Genomic DNA, 16,969 nt, shown 5'->3' with positions numbered 1-16,969 from the left:
AAAGATCGATCCCCCTCTCTGGAGCCCCAAACGGACTCCAGATCTGGCCTCCCGATGAAGAACGGGAGGTGGCGGCAACTCCATCCCGTGAAACGCGATAATTCTTTCTCCTTGATTTTTTTCTGGAAATATGTGGTTTTATAGTATCAGGGTTGGGGTCTGCGTGGCCACCAGGTGGGGACAACCCACCTGGGCGCGCCTGAGGGGGGGCTGGTGGGTTGTGCCCACCCAGGTGGCCCCCTCCGATGGTTCTTGGCTCCAGAAATTCTTATTTATTGAATAAAAAATCCTCGCAAAGTTTCGTTTCAATCCGAGAACTTTTATTTCTGCACAAAAACAACACCATGGTAGTTCTACTGAAAACAGCGTCAGTCCGGGTTAGTTTCATTTAAATCATGCAAATTAGAGTCCAAAACAAGAGGAAAAGTATTAGGAAAAGTAGATATGACGGAGACGTATCAACAACTTACACATTATGGCTCGAGTTTGCGCTCGCTAGAGAGTGAATTCTGACGCGTTTCAGCTTGCACGTTATGGCTCCACCTTGCGCTCGCTGGAGAGTGAATCCCGACGTGTGACAGCTCGGATGTTATGCCTCCAGCTTGTGCTCGCTGGAGAGTGATTTGCAACGTGTGTCAGCTTGCACGTTGTGGCTCCAACTTGCGCTTTCTTGGGAATGAACCCCGACGCGTGACACCTCGGACGTTATGGCTCCAGCTTGCGCTCGCTAGAGACTGAATCCCGACGCGTGACACTTTGCACGTTATGGCTCCAGCTTGCGCTCGCTTGAGAGTGAATCCCGGCGTGTGACAACTCAGACGTTATGGCTCCAGCTTGCGCTCGCTGGAGAGTGAATCCCGACGCATGACAGTTCAGACGTTATGGCTCCAGCTTGCGTTCGTTGGAGAGTGAATCCCGACGCGTGACAACTTGCACGCTATGGCTCCAGCTTGCGCTCGCTCGAGAGTGAATCCCGAGGCGTGACAGCTGGCTAGCACGTTAAGGCTCCAACTCGCGCTTGCTGGAGAGTGAATCCCGACGCGTGACAGCTTGCACGTTAAGGCTCCAACTTGCGCTCGCTGGAGAGTGAATCCCGACGCGTCACAGCTTGCACGTTAACGCCCAAGCTTGCGCTCGCTGGAGAGTGAACCCCGACGCGTCACAGCTTGCACATTAAGGCTCCAGCTTGCGCTTGCTGGAGAGTGAACCCCGAGGCGTGACAGCTTGCACGCTAAGGCTCCAGCTTGCGCTCGCTGGAGAGTGAATCCCAACGCGTGACAGCTTGCGCGTTAAGGCTCCAGCTTGTGCTCGCTGGAGAGTGAATCCCGACACGTGACAACTTGCATATTACCATGCACTCACGTGGAAGCACCATCAAACATGTCCATTTCATAGGGCTACGGGACAGGGGGGGGGGGGGCTCCGTCGCGCCGTATCGGCGTCCAGAAAGAAAGAAAAGATAAACTAGGAGTACGAGTATTTTTAGAAAGACTGTAAAAAGAAAACTCAATTCACAATTTTTTTTCGCCTACACGCCGAGGAAAGAGGTGGTTAGGTCAGGGTAACTACGTTTCCATTAGTGTGGTCAGTCAATGAAGCACTCAAGCAGTGTGTACTGTGTGCACCCAACCAACCTTGTCTTATCCACGCAATGCATGCAGCGGTGCGTCCACACACACGACTGTGGGAATCAACGAAGGAAGGGACGATCCTCCCGTTCCGCCATCCCATTGGCCCAAACCCAAAGCGCAGCGACCGGCTTCGGTCACCGGCAAAATCCACCGGGCAAAAGCCGACGCCTCGGCACTCTACACCAACGAAATCACACCTCGCTACCCATGACACGCCGGCCCCGCGGAAACACGACCCCACACGTAAGCGACCATACGCGACGCGGCCGGCGCAACGCGTACCTGGGCGCAGCAGGGGCTTGTCGCACGCAGGCTCGCCCGCCAGCCGTCGGATCCCCCACGCGTACCGCCGGATGCGCCCGGTCAAAAGTGGCAGCTGCCAGCCAGTCCATCCCGGTCCCCGGCCCTCGAACCGCGAGCGCGGCCCTCGCCACACACACCGCGGAACACAGCATCCTCGCTGCATGACACCGCGGGCCCACGCGCGCGGGCGCGACCCGTCAGTGTCTCGCGGGGCGGGCCGAGTGGGTTGGGTAGGCGGGTTGCCGAAACGGGTACCGCGAGGGGGTCACGGAAGGGGAAGAGGCTTGCCTATTTGCTCGCAACCGCCTCCCCCTCGCTCCACTCAACAACCAAAAACCCCCGTCCATTCACTCTCCCCTGCCCCTGCCTCTCTCTGCCTGCGTGCGTGCGTGGGGAGCGTGAGGATGGAGCAGAGGAATCCAATGGCGGCGCAGGCGGCGAGGCCGAACCCCTGCGCGGCCTTCCGCTCGGTCCCGCCGCCGCTGCCCGCGCGCCGCGCCGACGCCGCGCCGAGGCCCAAGGTGACGAGCTGACGATCGCCCCCCTTCTCCATTTCTTTGACTGATTGATTGGCGCATGCCGCTCTTTTCCCCCACCCCCAAATCCCCCCGCGATCGCGGACGGGGGCCGCCTAGGGTTTCCCGCGTACGGTACGGACTCGCGGCGGCGGCGGCGGCGGCGTGGAATGCGGGGGGGCGAGGGCCGGCCGCCGGGACGGGGGTTTTTGTCGACGATCGAATGCCTTTTTCTTTTCTTCATTCCGAGGTTGATTTTGCCCTCTGCTTCCTTGTGCTCGTCGGCTGCCCTGTACTGAACGAGTCACCTGTCATAGATCGCGGCGCTCGGTTCTGCGTTAGCTACCGCGTGGTGCAGCCGGTGCGAGATTCGCTCGCTCTACTTCCATATTATCTTCTTTATTAGGTGGAGTATAGATATGGAGTAGTACTACTTAATTTGTTACCATTGTGACAGCGCTTGTTCCCCAGGGGCCCAGCGTCGCTCAAGTTGAGGTTGATTTTGATTCTCTTCCTACGTCTTCTTACCACTCCAACATGATTGTTCATCTCGTCCGTCTGGGCTGGGGTGGTATAGATCCAAGATCCAACTGCCTATGCCTAGCTTACCAACTTCCGCGCTTGGATTAGGATAAACATGCTTGCCACGCCTTTCCTGGCTAATTAATTTTGTACAGAGGCCGAGGAAATCGTTTAACATCAATTTGTTTCGTTTTACTGTTGCAGGATGCACCTTGTCCTACCTCTAATGGCGATAGAGGTCTTTCTGGGCGGTGCAAAAAGCCTCCAGAGCATGCGTACGTTCCTTCATGCTTATGTCTGCCAACATACAGCATTATATATGATGGAATCATGTCATTGTTTCTACATTTGTCATCCTGCTTTGGTTTCACTGTTCGATTAAATGCCTTGTTTTTCTTTTTGAGACAAAATAGCAGGAGCTTCGTGACAATTGTTATCTGTAGTGAATGTCTTATATTTCTGTGAAGCATATCCCTAGTCTAGGAACCAAAATATCATGTCATGGGGATTGTCAACTACTCTACCTTGTCTGTGTCATGGGCCCATTATGGTTCAAATAACAATTGACTGTAAGATTCATAATATTCGTAGCTATTACTTGGTAAACTCATGCTGTATCAGGTTTTATCCTCACTTTCGTATTTAACCTAAAAAATGACCCGTGCATTCGTGAATATGGAGATCAGGAGCATATCAGTGCAAAGTTGCAAACCACTGGCTAGGTGTAATTGTGCGAACTACACACATTGACCATTTTATGTTGGGCTGATGAGTGATCAATGGATCACATTTGGAGGAATTTAAGGGCCCCATCTTGGATAAATCTCGTAATAGCCTTTCATATTTTAAGGCTCACACCTTATTAATACCCAGTTGAATCTAATCAGTTCTTTTATCTAATGTGTGTATCACATGAGACTGAGTTTGCATGATTAAACATGGCTATCTGGTTTCCCTAGACCATTTAAAGAAACTGCACAGGGGAACTCAGGTTGTGTTCAATATGAATGTGCATGATCCAGTAACATGATATTTGATAATCTTATATGTAGTAAGCTGACAAATACTCTGTTATCCAGAAGTGCGTATTCAGTCCTATACCATTAGAATGATTCTGAGGACAGGGTATGTTTAGTTTGAGCCCAAATTCACCATCCTAAAAAATGGTAGCCAAAATTTTAGTGAATGTTTTGCTTGCCAATGATCTGGCTAATGTTGGCAAGAAAAATGAACTACAGTTAGCAAGTTTGCATATGGGCATACCAACCAATTTCGGGCAACCCATCCAAACAAGGACCAAATTTTTGGCTATGAGCAAAAAATTGGTAAGGTTAGTTTTGTACACCAACCAAACATGGGTCCTCGCAATAAAATAAAAGGGAAAATGTAAGAAGAAATATATTTATATTGCTTCTTGGTGTGTTGCTTTATGCCTCACGGTTTAATTCTACTCTATAATTTGGTTATGCGTAAGTGTAGTGAGCATTGAGGCATGGTATACTGCCTTCTTCTTTTTGTAAAGCTTGTTAGTGAAGTGACATTATTTAAAGCATGATATATCACTTTTATTTTTTTTGGGAAGCTACATCTTTCATTGTTTAGGTTCTTGGCATACCAGTAAGTCATTTCTGTTGCCTGGATTGCACTTAAATATCATTCATGTCTTGCAAAATCCACATTCCAGTATGTTACTTCTGAATCTATTTATTTTAAAATGTATAGTAACTTCCTCTCTATTTTACAGCATGCATAAGCCGTCTGGCGGTACATATACAAAACCTGATGCAAGAGTGAAGTTGATTCCGGCAGAAGACATCACTTATGTACGGCATGGAAAGTCTTTTGGTAGAACAGTTGGCTCAGCAAAACTGCAGAAAACACACTGCAGACGAAGTGTCACTCCTCCTCCGAGTTCGCGTAAAATTTCTCTTGCGAGATCGACACCGCTTACTCACAAGTCCACGACACCGTTTACTCCCAAGGCCATGCCACCGCTTAATCACAAGGCTTTGGTGCCTCTTACCCACAAGGCCACAGCACCTCTTACTCACAAGCCCACGACACCTCTTACTCACAAGCCCACGACACCACCCCATCCTGTTGCCTCGTGTCTTTCTCCTAAGAGAGTTGAGACAGCTCACAAGGCCTCGGGACCTCTTAGTCCCAAGCCCACTACACCACCCCAGCCTGTTGCATCGTGTCTTTCTCCTAAGAGAGTTGGGACAGCTCACAAGGCCTCGGGACCTCTTAGTCCCAAGCCCACTACACCACCCCTGCCTGTTGCATCGTGTCTTTCTCCTAAGAGAGTTGAGACAGTTGAAAACAGGCAATTTTTCTCTCTCAATCGGCCATCACCACTCTACAAGGCTGTCCAGAGAGGTACATTTCCTCCATCTGTTTCGCAGAAAGAGTCAGAGATGAATCCCATCAACCCTAGTTCTGTGCATGTTCCTCCTGCATATTCAAGGAAGGTTCCTCTTAAGAGTGTCGTCACACTTGACAACAAAAAGTTATGCTCTACAAGCAATCAGGCTGCACTTAAATGTCAGCCCACAAAAAGAGACGCAGATCCTATTGTGGAAAAAGAAACTACTGTGAAGCTTCCATTACTGAGCCCAACATCTGTGCTTAGTTCAAGTTCCACCGAGGTCTGCCCAGATACTGGAAGGTCTTCGTCCAGACTAAATTTGTTTGATGGAAAATCCAAGCTGGACTCACTGCAGCCTGAAACAAACATACCTCAAGCAAAAAGCCCAGAGTCTACAACTCCAACCCGATGTGCTCAACTTTCCAATGATTTGAGAGTTGTTTCCTCCACTAAGAGCCATGTCGAGAGACAAACGAACCAGGAACCATCAATTAGTCGTAACATGTCTTCAGGTATGGTTATTATCCTGAAAGTAACATATTCCACCCAAAAAAAATCCTGATGCATGATTTAGCTGTATTTTTCTTAGTCTACGTATATAAAACAAATGGCATGCATGATATTTGCTTCACTTAGTTCCAATAATTGGACCTTTTGTTTTCGAACTTATTTTGTTTACCATGTTGAATATTCCTTCAGTCCTCATGAAAGGGCTCAAGAGTATTGCTTGCTTTTTGCCCTAACGTTAGATACAGGAAAAGAGAAGAATTAAATAGGAAAACCCAACTTTTAGCCTTTTTAAAATTGTACATTATGTTTCCCATATTTCTGTAGCGATGTTTTACAGTTCAGTGCATGCATTTGCAAGGACAGAATGATATAACAGAAAATATCATATTATTCCTTATGTGCAATCTTATAATATTTCTTCTGAGAAAATTCGTTGTTATGACGTTTTGATATGGATACAGGTGCCCAATTAATTCTACATACACCACTGTGCAAGGAGACATACCAACCAGAGGCCTGCTGGAAGTAAGTACTTTGCTTTTACGCATTAGAATCTTCTAATTTGAAGGGTCAGTGCAATTTGTTTGCTGCATGAGTTTAATGATTTGGAAATTTTACCGACTAAGTAGAATAGAAGATTGTTGTAGGCTCATTGTGCAAGCGCAAACTCGATACTAGAAGGTTACCTTCCCAAGTAGAAGCACGAAAAGGAGAAAACACACAACTCATGTGTGGGGTTTGAAACTCCATTTATACTACCTGCTATAAGCTTTGAACCTTGGCTGCTAGGTGTTGCGGTTAATTAGCTGTATAGGCAGCAATTACTTGTGCCATAAGCTATATTATACTCCCTCTGTTGACAAATACTATAAGATGTTTTGGATATTTCAATATGGGCTACATATGGATTGAAATGAGTGAACACACACACTAAAACATGTCTATATACATCCGATTCAGAAAAAAGTTAAAACATCTTGTATTTGTGAACGGAGGGAATATAAGATAAGAATGTTCATGTGGCAAGTGATGACGGTTTATGCTTTACTGTGGTCTTCTGCGATTCCAAAGATGTGAATCCTACTAGAGGACCCTGTGGTCTATTCTATATCAGCCGAACACTCAGGATCATTATTTGCTTTCTTTAGGGGCAAATTTGAAATAACTGGAGAGCTAACACACACTTGTGATGGACTTGAAGCCTATTTCCCTTGTGAAATTTCTAGCAAAGTTTATGAAGCTTCAAAACAGATGCCTGAAATCTTGAAGCTAGAGGCTCTACCTCTTTCTGGCCTGTTACCAAAAAAATTCAAGATGGAACCACCTCGTGTTCAAGATATTGGACTGTGCTTCATAAGTTCTTGTCAAAGGTACACTCATCATCTTAGCTTCCACTTACATTAAAGAAGGATTAGCAATGGTAGACTTACTTGCAGCCATGCCAGGTGCCATATAAAAAGATCTTGCATTGTATACAGTCTCTCTGTGTGTGTGTGCGCACGCCCGCGCATATGAGCTTGCCTTATAAGCTTAAATTTTGCCTATTTATACAGGTCAAATAGGGACTCTTACCATCTCCTGGAAAATGTTTCTTCACATATTGGCTTGCGGACTGACATCGGCACAGTGGAGTTGCTTATATTTTCGTCCAAGCTGCTTACGGAAGATGATCAAAGTATGTCCACTTGACTCTTACGAAGGCCACTGATACGCAATAGCTATGGTAGAGTTTACCGATTGCACGACATGCAGCTGATATTCATATCTTGTGAAGTTTTCCATTGGACATGCTATGCTTGAAACTGTTCTCTTCTATTTTGTTTCTGCAATCTGGATGTTTTGTTAAGTTAGGCAATACCTGCTAAATGATTTCTGGAATGTTTGAAAAACTAGTATGCAGGGTCATATTCATTTAGCATCATCTAACTTCCGTAGAATCTGTTGTAACAGCGAAAGACGGAGAACTTTACCTTTTTGGAGTTTTCCAGAAGCGTACCAGAAAGAGGCAGCACCGAGTCGACAGTCATACAGATATCAGCAATGTTGGCCTTTCAAAGGGAGACTGTAATATATCTGAGGATATTGGCATGGACCTGGATATGATAGGAGGCAAATACACAAAAGGTAATGCAGCTCCCGCTGTTTCTTTCTTCACTGGGTCTTGTAGTCCTGACTCCGCAGGTAACAACCTTTTTTTGTTGTTTGGGTGGTAGATCTTGCTATTTCAGCGATGCAGCCCCTGTACTTGCTTTTGCTGATTCATGTTTTTTCGTTGTATTTTCCAGGGACTACAGATTCTCTATGTAAATCTGCTAGGAGAGCTCCTGCTTGCGGAGACCTTGTTTTGGACCCACCTTCAGGATTTCTTCCTCTTGATGTCCCTCCTGGCTTCACAAGAGCTCATTGTGGACTGAGACTTGATGCTCCTCCAGGATTTACAAAAGCACATGGTGGGTTACACACCAATGACAGCATGCCTTCTCCTGGAGCAGAAAACGGTGCTTCCACTCTTTTCTCTGAGAGAAAGTCCCCAATCAAGTTCTCTCTTAACATTACAAGGCCTCCTGGATTTGCTAAATTGGCTGAGGTGAAAAAAGAGCCTGGGTTACCAGCATTCTTTAAGGCCACGGAGAAAACACCACCAATTGGAAAAGCAAATGAAAAGGATATCAAGCATGATAAGGTGCAACATTATCCCTGTCTTTGTTTCAGTAATCCCATTTTCTCCAGTGGTCTTTATTTCTCTGTTCCTTGGCTGGTTAGGAGTCCGGGTTTTTTTTTTGGATCTCTGGGTCTCCATGCATGCTGTGCATTAATTATTTCAACTCCACGTATGCTAGTACTTCCGATAAGAAGAAACTCTTGTACCCCCTGATGTTTTAAACAGTACTAGTTTTCTTTCTTGGTAGTTGTTGGTCTGCTCCCCGAATTGAACCCTTATCTTTTGCCTTTTGTTGTGTTACAATGAAGTTTCGGACCCTCTTTTAAGAAATAAAAGGCAAGGGACTGTTTTTGCCTTCACTATTTAACTAAAATGGTTACTACAGACTCTTTTCAATAGCGACATCAATGCCTCTGATTTTCCTATTCACCTTTTTTTTCTGTGACTACTTAGCTTATCAGCAGAAATATGCATTGAAATAAGAAATGCATAGTTTACCAAAGAATCCTAAGCTATCTGCACGACATGTTTTATTTATTTTCCATTGGGGGGATGAATCAATCAAATTAACTGATACGTGTGCAGCAGGTGAACGTCGAAGTGGAATCGGATGACAGCTCGGAGGAGCGAGAGTTTCCCAAGACCAAGAGGCTCTCAGATATCCTGGGTTCTTGTGCCTCTTCGTCTTGGAGGAATAACGCAAGTACCTCAGCCGCACCTCGAAACTGCTCTGAAGTTTTCAGGCCTGCGAGTGCGAGCAAGTCTGAGGAACAAAAGCAGCACCATCGGCATTGCAGGAAGAGAGGGCAGCAGGAAGCATCCGAATCCGCTGCTGCTGTTGAGGCCACCAAAAGGCTCAAGGTCAACGGCCGCATCGCGCTCAACGGTTGTCCTGCCCTCAACTCCAACCAAGCGCAACCCAAAACTCCACCAACATAGCCGAGGTCGTCCTTCGTCTCCCGACCCGACGCCAGTGCTCTCGTCTTGTGTGCGTGGCGTGTCGTCTCAACTGCTACCTCTAACTAATCGGCTATGAAAACAGACGGTGATTATCATGTCATATATGTATGTATTCAGTGTATTGGCTCGGAGTCGGAGCTGAAAACAGGTACAAAGTCGAATAGTCAGTCAGATATAATTTTATGTATGTACTAGCTGGGCAGTGTCATGTCAAACCAAATATACCATTCTTGATCTTTTGAGTAACAAGTGACAACATGGTTAGTTAGCAGCGGATGTCCGCCCTGTTCTCATTTGTAACTACAACCCTTACTTTTGAAACCTCGAATACATGCAAACACATGCACGATTTATCATCACACACAAACAATGAATTGCGCACACAAATAAAAATTATTTGTACATTAAAATACATATAAAAATTTGTTCATAGTGCATAATTCAAACATAAAATACATAGTTAACTGATTCCAATGTGGATCCACATATGTTTCATACGATCATTGAGAAGTTGCATGTGCGCTTGTTGATCTTAAGTTGTCGATGCATCTCACGGAAGTTGACAACATGCTCCACCTCTTGTTCCAGGAGGCGGACTTCTTCAGACTTCTCAAATCATGCGGGTTGCCCTTTCACCCTCATCCCCCAAAATCATGTTGTGCAACATTACAAAACATGTCATGAGTTGTCAAAGTATGCAGGTCACCCCTTCGTCCTCATCCTTCACAATCATGTTGTGCAAGATTACAAAACATGTCATGAGTTGTCAAGGTGTCTCTGGTTCCCACATCATTGCAACTCCACGAACAATACCCCAACGAACTTGGAGCACTTTAAATGCCCTCTCCACATCCTTCCTAGTATCTTTTTGCGCTTGTGCAAAGAGAGATTGTTTTCTACCATGAGGATTGTATATAGCCTTCACAAACGCCGCCCATTGAGAATAGTTACCATCAACAAAGTAGTATCACATGTTGTAGTTGTGACCGTTAACAGTGTAGTTGCACGCCGAAGCCTCCCCATCACAAAGTTTCTTGGACAAAGGAGATCGTCAGAGCACATTGATGTCATCGCTAGAACCAAGTGTGCCAAAGAAAGCATGTTAAATCCAATTCTTTTGATGCCACTGCTTTAAGTATGCAAAGCTTTGGGGTAGTTTTATTGTCAATGGATGCAATCAGCTAAACGAGTATACCTGAGAATCCTCTTGATGCTCCAATTGCCAACAATTGTTTGGTTCTCTCAGATACTCTGGTCCAAACACCATCACCAAGGTGTATGCAAATTGCACTGTGGTGTTCAAGCATGTGGTCTCTATCATCTGGATAAGGATCCTCGGAGCAGCCATACATTTCTGTAGAGGAGAGAAAGGAAGTTTCCCGCAACAGTTCTTCCTCAGCTTGAAGTTGTCATCAGCCTCCTCCACGGCATTCACTACACGCAAGAACAAATCTCTGCTCATCCGGAAGTGAGTCGGAAAAAATCTTCATAGTATGTTGGGTTCGGTTTGAAGTAGTCATTGTAGAGAAGCCTTGTGCCATCGATCCTATCCCAAGGAGCAACTCTCCCGCCCTTTATCGAACCCTTGAGGTTCAGTACATGCTCATCTTGCTTCTCCGATTCTTCCTGGATGCTCATCATCATCATTTCAGCATCTTTGTCGTCCGAATCCGACGAACCCTCTGTATATGAATTCGCCAAGGTTTGTGTTTCCATACACATCATTCAACGACGAATTCATCGGTGACCTACAAATGACCAGAAGAATATAAAAAATTGGTCGGACATTTCGTCAAATACAGAGCACGAGGTGTACATCCGAAGGAGTTACATGTACACATGGCAGCGAACTTGTCCGCTGGCGGCACGGTCAACGGCGTTGTGGGTTGGGGCCTCCAATGGCGGCGCTATGGTTTGGGGACAACGGCGGAGCAACGATGGCGGCTATGCAGACGAGGCAGAAAAGAGTCGAGGAAGAGGGCAGATCGGGCAAAGGACAAGGACGCCTTCAAGAGATTTGGCTCAGGCCCTGCCGTTAGTCCGACGTGGCGGGAGCGTCTGGGCGTCCCCATATCCAGCTCACATATGTCCTGGGAACGTTTGAGCCGAGTTTGCCAGGTCCGGTTGGGTAGACCGAACAGACTGCATGGAGGTTTAGGGCGGATATGTAGATGCTCTGATGACACAGGTTATCTGTATGTCCGTTTAAAATATGATATGATTTGGTGATCTCCGTTTACACAGCGGTTCGCATGCACCCTCTTACAAAAATTACTAGCATAACCAACTATTAAGTCAAGGATATGGGCATATGGCCATCTCCAGCTCTTTCCTCCTACTTGGTCTTCTCATCCAAGGGACCATAAACCCAGTGTGCCTTCCAAACAATCGAATGCGACAGAAGTCTTTCCGTTGAGTAGCCTTCCACTTTCAGCTGTAAAATTTTGGGGGCAAATGAACCATCACCACACATCACAGTAGAATAAAACAGATACACAAAACTAGCTGCAAAGAATATTCACTAGACTACCACGAAATAACTTTCAGGGCACTAAATTTTGCCATCTAGAGCCTCCGTCCTAGAAACCTGCACATGGCCGCGTTGTGGGTGTTTGGATAGCCAAATTTTAGTACGTTATGGTGAAAACAGCATTATGGAATGTCATCAGGGCAATTCTCAGATCCTATATGGATGGACTCCATGGAGACCGATTTGTTTCCACACATAAAAAGGACAAACGCCATTTGGTGCTTAGTTAAAGCACAGAGAGGGTATAGTACAGCTCCGTAAGCCTACCATCAATACTGTATGCACAATTATCAGTAACAGATTCTTTGATCTGGAGCGTCTGTTTCAATGTTTTAACCCTATAAAGGGACACTGAGAGGCTAAGCTCCAACCCAGTGAAGTACTACTAAATACCAACCCTACAACAAGTTCACAAGATGGAGATCTTAGCAAATGTGACAGTATTTTACCTTTGAGATGAAGGTGTTGTATTTCTCATCCATCCATTGGTGAGCCTCTGTATGACAAGATTTGCTCTTCTGCATAAAACGTGCTAAGACGAGTCCATGTACGAAGGACTTCAAGACATCAGTTGCCACTGCCTGCTTGTGGATGAAAATACAAACACTGCCGTCCTTGTCCAGCAAAAAATAGTTGGCTGAACAAAAGCAGGAGGTAAAGAAAGTCAGCAGCAATCACTATACTGCCGCATGAGCAACAAAAGAATCATACCATTTGTATAGTAGGATCTTGTTTTTGCAATCAGCAGCCTGTTATATTTGACAAACAAATATAATTCACCCTTTAATTCCTAGGCAATGTCACACATAAAAGCATAGTTGAGAAGATAGAACTTACATGTCGGAGTGCGCAAGCATCGAGGCTTTAGCACCTAAGTGTACAAGCTCATGTGGAAGTTTAACTCTAAGTAATTTCCGCCAGCTTGACCAGAACGGAAGAATATGCTCTTGCTTGGAAACCTGTTCTGGTGTAAGAACTAGGAAAATTCCACGCAAAAAGTTTGATAATCAAAAAATGGAACTTCGTGTGCCGAATTTTTGCAGCTTCATATAAACGGATCAGTTAAACTTATTCTTGACGCAATAATTAAAATGCCATGGACAGATCTAACTAACTGTGCATGTGACAAAATAAAGAAATGTCCCTTAAAAAATGCATAGCCTCGAACTTGGAACACACACCATATTTGGCAATACAATTAACTAAGATTCACAACATGCAATTATTTTTTAGGTGTGGCTATGCAGCTAGTAATGGCCCGCTAACCAGAAATTTAACCCAGCTAAGTGTCTTAGATGCTAATTGGCTTGCATGGTTCCAGTAACCACGATGCACGAGAGAATGGATTTCATGAAACCACGAAGAAAAGCGATGCACGCACCTTCACCATGTTCCATAAAATACTGCAGCAAGATGGATGTTCTCTCATAATTTAATGTACTGAGTGAAAGTGACTGCACTGCCTTGTAATTTGCTGAATTGACACACAGAGGACAAGTTAAAGTTTGTAAACAAGAGTTTTTCAAATCTCAGTTCTGCTACTTATATATATTATCTCGGTTCAAACAAGTCTGTAGAAACTAGAAAGTGAGTAACGTATGATGCCATCACATCAACATTTTGTAACTGGATATTTCTCAGCAAAGAAAAAAATTCAGGTAGGACCAAAACCCAACAGGAGGTTAGGATTGGGGATCTTAATTTCAATTTCAAATGAGTCAACTAAATTCAAGTTACTGCCTTGTTTGGATATCTTGCTATTTCAAATTGACAGGACCCAAAAAAAATCCATTTGGAATTCATGCAGCAAACCATATACTGGATGATGCTTTAAATATTTATATTATTTTAGTTTTCATTTGGCTTCTCATTTCTTTTGGGTGCATTCTTCCATGATGAAGCAACAGAAAAGAATACTCCCTCCTTCCCACAATATAAGACGTTTTTGCAAGCTGTTTTAGCGTGCAAAAACATCTTATATTGTGGGATGGAGGAGTACAATTTTAGCGTATAACAGCTTCAACAGAGTTTTTTCTCCCAGAAAATATCAACACAATTTGCAGTAGCACATGGATATGCCTAATGGAGAGGCTAAGCAGAAGCTCAGCTTTTCTTCCTCTCACCCTGTAGACCATAATTGTTTTTTTGCGGGAACAATAGGGCAACCACAGCCATGATTATACAGATGTTTCGATTATATTTTGACCTCTTCCAAAAAAACATGTAATCGACAATGTCTAACTAGTTAATGACACACTCACCGTACATATGGAATATTGTGAGAGAAAGGAATGAAACCCATACAACCAAATCATGCCCCCTGGTAACATGTGCCAACAACATTCCCAGTCCCATTCCTGACATTGTTGCAAGTGTCTCTTGGCTGCCCTCCTGAGAAGTTGGGTATGTTCCTTTAGCTAAATTTCAGTGATAATTTACCATCTAATTCATACTGACAAAATGTTGAGATCGTTCAAAGGTACCTTTGCAGATATATCAGCGGCATTATTTGCAAGTGCAAAATGTTGTGTTAATGCTGCTCTAGTTGCTCCACTGGCAACACCAGCTATACATGATGACCAAAAAATTAGATAAGAAAATAACCATTCCAAAAAATCCTCTTAAAAAGTTTGTGCAAATTCAACATGTAAACTGACTTACTGAATGACCGAGATAGACTGCCCAAGCACATTATAATTATCAATGATGAAGGAAACAAAGGGCTTAAAAGATCCATCAACATTCCTGTAAACAACAACAAATCGGTGTTATAATTCAACTTGCATATTAAGCATTTCACATAATGTGATTTAGTTGAGCATTACCAAGGTCATTCATAAAGTCTGCAACTAGACGCCACATTTTGGCATTGCTATCAAGGTTGGATCCCTGGTGAAAAGGGAAGAAAATAAAATAAGAGTACAGACAAATAACAGACTGGCCAAAAAAATTATCTCAGCAAACCATAATTATCTCATAAGGAAATAAATCATTCCAGCAGTAAGATGATAGTGTTTACTATTGTAATTAGTAAGAAAACTGGGTACCTGATAGAAAGCGAACAATATGCCTCCGAGCATACCAGTCAAATCCCTGAGAAACCACTGGCAGAAGAGAATGTATTCAGAAAAAGAGAGGAGAAAATGCAACAATGAACCTGATAAAAGGAGAGAACTGAGATCAAAGGTGCAGGTCATGCTGCCTCGTTTATGGCCAATCAAAACAGCAAAGCTTGCCCCTCCAAATGATGGATCACACAGCAACAGCGACCAGGGGCATGTCGATTGACAATAATCTTAGTAATCTTTCTCATATCACATGAGATAATTCACATGTTATATGTCCTAGGAAAAAGTGCAAGCTCAGGCATACTATGTAAGAATTACACATACGGAGATTCGCGGAGCAACTTTACCTGAAAAGTGGCACCAATTACCGTGGCAGATTTCTCACCTACGCCAATGGCACCTAAAAGGGCCTGAAGCCCGTTCAGGTGGCATTCCATTTAGACCGGCAAAACAATAAGGCGTAAAAACAAAGCAAAGATGAACAACCACATCACTCTCAAGCTTACTTGAGTAGACAACATTGCACGGATGTATGTCGAGAGCCCCTATAGCAAAGAAACCATGGATAATGCATATATAAGAACTGAAGGCCAAGTAGTTTTTTGGACCAACAAGCTTGCAAACAGTTAATGTAAAAAAAGGATTTAGGATCTACCTGTAAGGTATCCCACATCTGGAATGGGACGTAGTCAGGAGTGACGCTGCCAGGAAAGCCCTGCCAATCAGAAGTCCTCGCTCATGAGTTGCCACAGGTGAAACGGAGAAGAATACTCCACAAGAATCGAAATTCAGAGGCACCAGCTTAATCATGATTCATAGCTGTAACGGTTGTCACTGACATGAAGAGAGAACAGTGTTCTAATGGCGAGTGTGGAGAGCGTCAGGCTGGCTGACTCACCTCGGGCACGAAGGCGCCGAGCACGCGGCTGCCGATCCGCCCCCACCGGCTGCCGAACCTGCGTGGTGAGCGCGCGCGCGTGAGACGGGAGCGGGCCGAAACGAAGGAACAGAGCGGGAGGGTGGGTGGAGGCCTCACCTGTTGGAGGCGAGGGAGGAGGCGGAGGCGGTGAGGACGGCGGTGCGGGAGAGCGCGGAGCCGGAGGAGCCGCCCCACTCCTCGACCGTCACCCACGCCGCCGCGTCGGGCTCGCCATGGGCCCCGGAGCGGGAGGATTCTATGTCCATGGATCCCCTCGCACAATCGCCGCCCGCGGCAACCAAGCGGCAAGTGCCCTGAGAGGAGGAGCGGAGCCTCCCGTCCGGCGGGCAAGCAAGCAGCAGAGCGGGGATTCGAGTCGTGCCGAGGCGGTGGAGTTGACTCCGGGCGCCGGATTTGGATCGTGCCCGCGCTCGACTCCGCGCGTTTGAGTTGGCTCGCTCCACTGCTCCAGGTGCTCAGGCAGTTCAGGTTCCTGCAGGTATTTTTAGATGAGTCTCAGCAAATGTATTGCGTAATCAGACGCCCCAGTGTTGGTAAGCATTTGCAGAGCAAGTACACTGTACTCCCCATCGATGGGGGGCCAGGCACAGCGCTAGCCGGTACCATTGTGTTCCCTACCCTAGCCGCCGCCACGCCTGGCGACTAGGGAGGCGATTTTCTTCCTCTGATCTCAGCCAGCCAGGGCATTGGCCCCCTCTCCCTCCGGCTGCTCCGGCGGCAAGAGGGAGGGGGACCCCGTTCCTTCGCTCTGTAGTTAGGTCTTGGATTTGTAGGTCGTGGTGCGCCGTTGGGGTGGTGGGAGCGGCGTCCGGACGAATAAATCTGCCTCAGCTTCACTCCCACACCGGCCGTGTCTTTCATGGCGGCGTCTCGGAGTTGATGGCATCGTGTGTTTGCCGATCCTTCAGATCGGCTGTGTTTGGGTTCATGGATGGTGTCGGCGAGGCGGCGGCGGCGACT

General features: G+C 45.8%; 2 protein-coding genes across 3 annotated transcripts; one reads left to right on the top strand and one right to left on the bottom strand.

The window, feature by feature from the left end:
- Positions 1-2,251: 2,251 nt before the first annotated feature.
- On the top strand, positions 2,252-9,739 carry LOC123098257 (uncharacterized). Of its 2 annotated transcripts, none has more exons than XM_044520200.1 (9): positions 2,252-2,455; positions 3,176-3,246; positions 4,716-5,851; positions 6,311-6,374; positions 6,998-7,219; positions 7,403-7,524; positions 7,800-7,973; positions 8,135-8,532; positions 9,100-9,739. In XM_044520200.1, the coding sequence occupies exons 1-9, from the start codon at positions 2,339-2,341 to the stop codon at positions 9,448-9,450; spliced, it is 2,655 nt and encodes an 884-aa protein (XP_044376135.1). In that variant the 5' UTR covers positions 2,252-2,338; the 3' UTR covers positions 9,451-9,739. The 2 variants fall into 2 exon arrangements, with proteins under 2 accessions (XP_044376135.1, XP_044376133.1); XM_044520198.1 differs by having other exon boundaries at positions 9,097-9,739.
- A 1,926-nt stretch (positions 9,740-11,665) lies between these two features.
- LOC123098256 (protein root UVB sensitive 3) lies at positions 11,666-16,514 on the bottom strand. Its single transcript, XM_044520197.1, has 15 exons — positions 16,106-16,514; positions 15,968-16,025; positions 15,725-15,784; positions 15,576-15,614; positions 15,417-15,479; positions 15,049-15,105; positions 14,827-14,890; positions 14,663-14,746; positions 14,485-14,567; positions 14,263-14,392; positions 13,383-13,475; positions 12,839-12,977; positions 12,713-12,750; positions 12,451-12,638; positions 11,666-11,905 (listed from the first exon to the last, which is right to left on the bottom strand). Exons 1-15 carry the CDS (start codon positions 16,252-16,254, stop codon positions 11,807-11,809), a joined length of 1,344 nt encoding a protein of 447 aa, XP_044376132.1. The 5' UTR covers positions 16,255-16,514; the 3' UTR covers positions 11,666-11,806.
- Positions 16,515-16,969: the final 455 nt, after the last annotated feature.

Source organism: Triticum aestivum, chromosome 4D, assembly GCF_018294505.1.
Source record: "Triticum aestivum cultivar Chinese Spring chromosome 4D, IWGSC CS RefSeq v2.1, whole genome shotgun sequence".
NCBI lineage: Eukaryota > Viridiplantae > Streptophyta > Magnoliopsida > Poales > Poaceae > Triticum > Triticum aestivum.
This window is presented reverse-complemented; position numbering and strand designations above follow the sequence as displayed.

Excerpts from the sequence above, each read along its gene's own strand:
- LOC123098256 (XM_044520197.1), bottom strand. The coding sequence starts at position 16,254 with ATGGACATAGAATCCTCCCGCTCCGGGGCCCATGGCGAGCCCGACGCG. Across the intron at positions 14,568-14,662 it reads CAGTCTATCTCGGTCATTCA|CTGGTGTTGCCAGTGGAGCA; the intron begins GTAAGTCAGTTT and ends CATCATGTATAG. Across the intron at positions 14,393-14,484 it reads CCGCTGATATATCTGCAAAG|GAGGGCAGCCAAGAGACACT; the intron begins GTACCTTTGAAC and ends CCAACTTCTCAG.
- LOC123098257 (XM_044520198.1), top strand. The coding sequence starts at position 2,339 with ATGGAGCAGAGGAATCCAATGGCGGCGCAGGCGGCGAGGCCGAACCCC. Across the intron at positions 2,456-3,175 it reads ACGCCGCGCCGAGGCCCAAG|GATGCACCTTGTCCTACCTC; the intron begins GTGACGAGCTGA and ends TTACTGTTGCAG. Across the intron at positions 7,220-7,402 it reads TTCATAAGTTCTTGTCAAAG|GTCAAATAGGGACTCTTACC; the intron begins GTACACTCATCA and ends CTATTTATACAG.